The 7,910-nt window shown below is 26.1% G+C and overlaps 1 protein-coding gene across 1 annotated transcript; it reads left to right on the top strand.

Annotated features, from left to right (window-relative positions):
- The first annotated feature begins 6,713 nt into the window (after positions 1–6,713).
- LOC145830778 (coiled-coil domain-containing protein 124-like) lies at positions 6,714–7,910 on the top strand. The gene has a single exon (XM_082938291.1). It carries the CDS (start codon positions 6,780–6,782, stop codon positions 7,455–7,457), a length of 678 nt encoding a protein of 225 aa, XP_082794417.1. The 5' UTR covers positions 6,714–6,779; the 3' UTR covers positions 7,458–7,910.

Genomic DNA, 7,910 nt, shown 5'->3' with positions numbered 1-7,910 from the left:
AAAAATAAAGATAGAACTAACACAAGATCTTATAGTAAAGGCCTGGACTTTTTAATTCTTCATAAGATTATGTAATTTTTTAGTAAACATTATGATTAACAATGAACTAACAGTAACTACTGTGGAGTCAATGTGATGGAATTAATATTATTTTTGAGACTGTGTGGCCTGATGGTGTAGGGGTCAAATACCATGGTCAAATACATGTCAAAAAAAGTCTGACTGTTGGTTTTAGTTTACACAAGGTGACTGTTTTACCTAGAATTAGAAAAATTAAAATCATTAAGACTTGAATTTGATACTTTTTGAAAAATCTGTAATTCTAAAAATAAAATTAAATTAAAATCTTAAAAAACATGAAGTTTTAAACACTTTTTTAATTTAAAATAATGAAGTTTACATAAGATAATCAATATTTTTAATAATATTAAAACCTATATTTTTAGACTTAAGTTTATTACATAAAAACTCTTTGAAATATCACTACAGTAACTTTTCAGTTATTTTATACTAAAACAATAATTTAACCTTAAATTTGAATTTCTACTAAAAAAGACAAAAAATTTGTAATTTAAAAATCAAGGATGAAAAAAAACACCTAGAATAAAATTATAGAAAACCAATGGCCAACTTGTTTATAAAAAAAGCTTGAACACTTGCGTAAAGATTTAAGCCAAACTTTTGTAACTTAAATAAATGTCATGTTAAGACTTTAATGAATATAGTATTTCTTAGTTAATTTATTTGATAACTGTTGTTAATACTGATGTCTTTTCCAGAAAAAAAAATCCACCATTAGTAGTTTTTGTATCATAAAAGACCAATTTTATTATGTAATTTATTTGATAATTTTTTGCAAAGTTGTCATACAAGAAAGGCTAGTTTGTAATTATAGAAAAAAACTCTAGCTAGTTGAAGAATTTTTAAGGTTTTATGATAGGCTGTTCAATAAGTTTGATATTTTTTCTAAATCTCATGATAGTTTTTATGACTTGAAAATGTTTTTATTATTAAACACAACAAATTAAAAAAAATTTTTTTTACAAGTATGAAAGAAATTTTCTTCAGTTTTTGTTCTTACTATTTTTTTATTTTTCTTATAAACTAGTCGCCTGACTTGCTTTATGTAAAATTGGTTAGTTTTCAGTCATTCAGGCTGACTTTTTTTATCTTAATGAGAAGAACCCAAATTTAGATGCTACCAATGGCTTTTCATGATAAAAAGAGCAAGTTTTTTATTTATTTATTTATTAATTAAGTATTAAAACTGAGGCTAGCTCAAGCTAATTTCTTAAATGCAGGCTTGTTATTTTTGACTTAAGCTAAATTTGATTTTACCTAAATCCTCAGGCTTTTTATGACTTAACAAACAGTGCAATTTAAATGTGCATACACCATGATTATAGTAAAAAAGTAAAAAACAATATTAATGAAAATAATGAACATAGCAATTTAGATTTATCTAGAACTAGATGCTTTTTAGAACCAATCTGTTAGTGTAGCTTTTAATTGGGTTTAGCAGACACTTTTTGTAGCTAATCATTTTGATAGTTTTAAAAGTTGATTGTAGCTTTCCATACATGTAACCAGCAGCTACTTGCGTTCCTTTTGAAAACAGCTCTCCTTTTATAATGACAAATTTTGCTTAAGTATTATCAAAAATATTGGTAGTCTGTAAACTTTGACTATTTATACAAAAATCCATCCTCATCTGATGTAATAATCTTTTCTTTATTTAACGCTTACTGTTCTTAAAAAATGGTTTGCCTTCATATACTTTCAACAAATATGTTTTTCTTTTATGGTAATTTTTATTTTTTTGGATTTTGCTTTAATAGTCATTTGTAAACTTTAATAGCCCTTAATATATTTGTATAAGGCTTAAGGGCATAGGGGGGGGGGGGTAAACACCCTTTTTTGGTTTTAGATCTTATTTTATATAGTTTTTACTAAGCTACAAGATGCTTTTTACAGATTTAAAAAAATCAAAATAGTTTTTGAGATATAGCCGGTCAAAGTCAAAGCCAACAATAGGATCCTTATGGGAGGCGCAAACTAAAACGGCAAAAATAGACTATTTCACTAAAAATCTATCTTCTCCTACATTTTTTGAGATAACTACCTCAAACTTTTAGGAAATGTTCCTTGATATATTTAGAAAATTCTGTCGGAAGGAATTAAAAATAAAAATAATAATAAAAATTTTATATAAAAAATAAACAAAAAAACAGTTTTTTTTTTGTTTTTTTGTTATAAAATTTTTATTTTTTAATTTTTTTTAATTTTGTTCCCACAGAATTTTCTAAATACTGCAAGGAACATATCTTGAAAATTTGAGGTAGTTATCTTAAAAAACATAGGAGGAGATAGATTTTTAGTGATTTCTAGTTATTTGACGTTTTAGTTTGCGCCTTACATAAGGATCCTATTGTTGCCTCTGACTTTGACCGGCTATATCTCAAAAATTATTTTGAATTTTTTAAATCTGTAAAAAGCATCTTGTAGCTTAGTAAAAACTATATAAAATAAGATCAAAAACCAAAAAAGGGTGTTTACCCCCCCCCCCCCCCCCCTATGCCCTTAATGTAGATAGTTAAAGACAAAAATTTCCTAGGTACGCACTGACAGTTGGTTATGCTATATATTTTAAGCTATTAAGGTTATTTATGTGAAAAATCATAAAGTTTTCAAGTTTTCACTTTTTCTTTGAGTAGTGATGGAAATATTATTAATAAACAATTGTTCATAATAAAAACTATATTGTATGATTTTAAGCTAATTTATGTGTACACTTTGAAACAGCTAACTTCAGCCTCAATAATCAAACTGACTGAAGCACTGAAATTTCCAATTTTCACATTTTTTTACAAAAATTAACATAGGTTCTTATATGAAAGCTTAAAGTATAAACTACAAGTCACTTTTCATACAATATAAAAATTTTATTTATTTTTTAAGTTATAGACCTTTTGTAAAAAGTTTCCAATATAAACATATGGACCACAAATTTTTAAGGGCTAATTTACTTAGATTTTAAAAATTCACTAAAAATCTATCTTTTTAACCTAGACACCTCAAAATGCGTACCTAGTTGGCAGGTTACTGAATTTGTATACCATTAGTTTCTGATTGATTTTTCAAAATTTATCTGACATTTTTGTTTATTTTTCAAAAATTGTAGTTATTGAAATTAATTACCAATAGGATGAAAGAAGGGTTTTACTTGAATTTTTTTAAATTGATATTATTTTGTAGATTTTTGTTTGAATAAGAATTTTATTTGCTAAGTTTTAGCAATCAGATAAGTTAAGAGTTCAAATAATAGTATGGGGTTACATTTAGTGTGTTCATATATTATGTTTTATATGTAAGGTGTAAGCTAAGAAGATGAATAATATTCTTCTATTAAACATATATTTTCTTACAATTTAAAACTATTTTATTGTAATTTTATTATTTTAATATTACCAACTAATCATTAATAATACTCAGGAACATTTTTAATTTTTAGAACTTATTTTTAATGGTTTTATTTTGAAATTTTTGTCTCAAATTTACAACTTTTAAAAGTTGGTCCAACACAGGCGATTAAGTAATTTCAGACAAATCCCGTCCTTTTTACAACTTTTTTGTAAAACAAGTTTTAAAATATGAAAAAATTGTTGCCTAAAATAATAGTGTCTTGCCTAAATATATCAAATTGGACTTCTAGTAGACTACTTACAAAAATAAAAACAATTGGATATTTATGTACAAAGTTTTAAAAACAGTTTTACAAAAATCACAGAAAGGCTAAAATTACTTAATTGCCTTGTGCTTGACCAATTTTTTAGATAAAAGCATTCATGTTAAAATACTTTTATTTTTCATAACATATACTTATATATGATTAAAGTTATGTGTTTAAGTATTGTTATAGTTACCATGTTTTAGTAATAAGTCTACCTAGTTTAAAAGTTTAAAAAAAATATTAACAAAAAGTAGCAAAAAAATTGAGCTAAACTATGTATTCTCAAAAAGTACAGGTTTTTTAGATAGTGAAACTTGTTAAAAAAAAACACAATGTAAATTTGTTTACCAGCAAACAATATTTAAAAAATAAATAGTCTTTGTCTATAAAAAGTTACTTTTAGTTCATGCTTATAGCTAATATATAAAAAATATGTTTGATCAAAAAAATTGTTGGAAGTATATAAAATGAAAAATAGTTAACTGTATTTTGATAAAGTAAATGCTTTTAAGACTTGATAATTTTAAAATCGGGCTTCCCATTATACTTCAATAATGCCTTATAAAAATACTTTAATTCAAAAAATCATAAAATTTACAAGTTTTCACTTTTTCTTTGAGTAGTGATGGAACATTTTAAATATTATAAATAAACGATTGTTAATAATAAAAACTTTATTGTATGATTTTAAGCTAATTTATGTGTACACTTTGAAACAGCAAATATCAGCCTTGATAATCAAACTGACTGAAGCACTGAAATTTCTAATTTTCACATCTTTTTGCAAAAATTAACATTGGTTCTTATATGAAAGCTTAAAGTATAAACTACAAGTAATTTTTTATAGAATATAATTTTTTTTTTTTAGTTATAGACCTTTTTGTAAAAAGTTTCCTATATAAACGTATGAACCACAAACAAGGGCCAATTTTCTTGGAAGTTAAAAAAATCACTAAAAATCTATCTTTTTAACCTAGAGACCTCAAATATTTTAACATTCCTTTTGTAATTTAAAATACATTTAATATTGGGTTTCTAAAAATAAAATTGTAGATAAAAAACAAAAAATAGGTAGTTTTTTTCATTTAATTGTAACAAAATACTGCATTGAATTGATTCAAATATTAGTACAGTAACCTCTTGCATCTTTACGCACTCGTGTTACACACTCTCGTTTAGTTACGCATTTTAGAATTCTAAAAAATTCAAAAAATAAAATTTTAATTTTCTTAATATTGTACTAATTAGGTTTATTGTATATTTTTAAGTGAAGTTAGTATTTTTTGCATTTTTAGTTTGTGCTTTCCATAAGAAGCCTACTGAACTCTATTGCTTTGACTTTTATAGCTTAGGTGTCTTAACACCCCTCCTTTTATACCTTTAAATAGAAAACATTTTCAATTCCTCAAATACTTATGGCATGATATTTCATTCCTACTCCAAAAATCCATTAATATATCTTTGATACAATGCAAAACATGTTTATTCTTATGTGGGCAAAGTACAAATTAAAAAACGCTGTAGTAGCATCAACAATTTTTATTAAAAATGTTTCTTATATTTTATAGATTTTTGTTCAAAAGAAGAAATCCATTACAGCACCAAATACATAATTTTGTAAAAGGCTATAGAAGCAAATTTTAATATAGAAACTGTAAGCAAATGCTTAACTATAAATTGAATTTGCTAAGTAGAATCTAATATAAATGTTAAGTATCAAAAAAGTCACATATAAATAAAGATAAAGATAAAATCTACTTATTTTTAAAATTAGTAATTTTTTTCTTAAAGTAATATTATTTTATATAAATTTTAACAATTTTTTTTTTAATGTATGAATAATTTCATCTTTTGTTTTCATATTTATAAATAAAGTAAACAAATTTATAAAATTTGGAAAATTCCCAGTTAGCTTTTAACTAGAAGCAATATCAAAAAACAGCCATTTTGGTAAGTATATTTGGTACCTCTTGTATCTTTACCATCTCTCATATCTTTACGCACTTTTTCTGTTGACACAATGTGTGTAAATAAGCAAGAGGTTACTGTAATGCATTTACTGTCAAAATTTGAAGATGATTGATTAAGGAGATGGTTTTTTAGTGAAATAGTCTTTTTTTTGCGATTTTAGTTTCTGCCTTCCATTAGGAACCTATTGAGGTTACCAACTTTGATCACTTATATCTTGAATTTTTTTTTATTTTTTAAAAACGTCTGATAGGTCAGATTAAACTCTACAAAATAAGATCAACTTGTAAAATTCAAGATGGACGCCCCTATGCCCTTAAACTAAAACTTGATAATAATCAATGATAAAGCTTTATGATAACAATTTAAATGAACTTGATTTTAAATTAAAATAAAACTACATATAAAAAGCTAAAATCCATTTCAAGTAATTTTAAACTATTAGAGCCATTTTCAATATTAATTTAAATTAACCAGTGACATGAAAAAACTGTAATTTAAAAACCATGGAATGAAATCTAACACTTGAAATTAATTTCTTAATATTTTTTTGCCTTTCTGTAATTTTAACTTCAAGTTTTTTTATTGAGAATTTTTATTTTTTAACAGCATCACTGCAATTATATACTAGAAGTATTTGTTAAAATTGCTCCTTATACACAAATCAAAAGACTTTCTACTAAATTCAAGCTGCTGCTTTTTAAAGAATGCCAACTCCATTTTACATTTTAATCTAATAATCTATTTTTGGTATTTTATAAAAAATATAGTTCAAAAAAAGATGAAAGTTTCTGTCATAATTTTTCAGTCTTTCCAAACTTTAATTGATTTTTTTATTAAAACTAGTAATCATAAAACGATAATTTAAATATAAAAACTAAACTGTGTATTGAATTGTAAGGAAAAGTAACAAATTATACTATTAACTTATTTTAAGTCTTATTTGATTAAACTGTTTAATGTTTTATTTAATTAATTTTTCAATGATAACTTATACCTTAAACCAACAGTTTTTGCAACTATTTTTTCAAGTTATACCTGAAGTACTTTTTTTTTACTCAAGCAGAAGTATTTTACAAAAATGCCAAAGTTCAAGGGACAAAACACAAAAGCGGTGGAGGCCAGAGAGAGGAAGAACCAGCAGGCCAAGTTGGAGAAGCAGAAGAAAGAAAAGGAGGCAGAGGACAAGCGGTGGGAGGACAACGACAAGCACGTGCTGAGGAAGCAGCAAAGGAAGCTGGAGCAGGAGAAGAAGAAGCAGGAGGCGCTGCAGAGGAAAAAGGAGAATGATCTCTTGTACAAGGAAGAGCAGAAAACGCTGGATGCCACAGTGAAGACCAAGAAGCCGGCGCCGAAAGTCACGAGAGCTCAAATTGAAGAGGCCAAGGCAAAGCGCCAGGAAGAAGAGAAGAAGCTGGCGTTGGAAGAAGAGCTCAAGAAGCAAAGGATCACAATACCTGAAGAAGGAGATGAACCTTTTGGAAATGTGAACCACATAATAGCTGACAGTATTGCCAAAGGAGAGCTCAATGCCAGCACTGTTGAGGAAGCTAATTCAATTTTGAATGGTGTGGTGGGAGGTGCAGGAACTATTGATATGCATCCTGAAAAGCGGGTAAAGGCGTCCTACAAACTGTTTGAGGAGTACTGGCTGCCGATCAAAAAGCAAAAAAACCCATCTCTTAAACAGTCCCAGTTAAGGCAGCAGTTGAGAAAGGAATGGAAAAAGTCACCTGAAAATCCAATTAACCAGCGCTGACATACTTAGTAATAACAGAATACTAATGTTTGACCCGACCTTTGTGAAGTCATTCTGTGAAGAAGCTTTTAAATTGCTTAGGTTTTAAGCTAGTTTTTGCATAAAAACTTAATAAAGATAAAATGATCATTTAACTTTTTAGTTCTATTAAAGTTTTAAAAGCCAATTAACATATACTGATAGTTACAAAACTTTTTAAACTTTTTTACCATTATTTTTTAATATATTATAGATAGTTTTTATAAATACTTTCGTGTATGTTGGACTAGCTAAAAAGTTTATCTATGCTTTACTTCTATTAATTTTTGAATTTATATTTTTAAACTTATTTAGGTAAATTAGCTTTTAAATGAAACTCTTTATTTATATTAGTTTAACAATTTATGCACATCTAAAGTAAATAGAATCTAAAAATATAGCTTGATTTATTTTTAGTCTCTTTTGAAAAATCTG

Source organism: Thalia democratica, chromosome 1 (assembly GCF_965202585.1).
Source record: "Thalia democratica chromosome 1, ktThaDemo2.hap1.1, whole genome shotgun sequence".
NCBI lineage: Eukaryota > Metazoa > Chordata > Thaliacea > Salpida > Salpidae > Thalia > Thalia democratica.
This window is presented reverse-complemented; position numbering and strand designations above follow the sequence as displayed.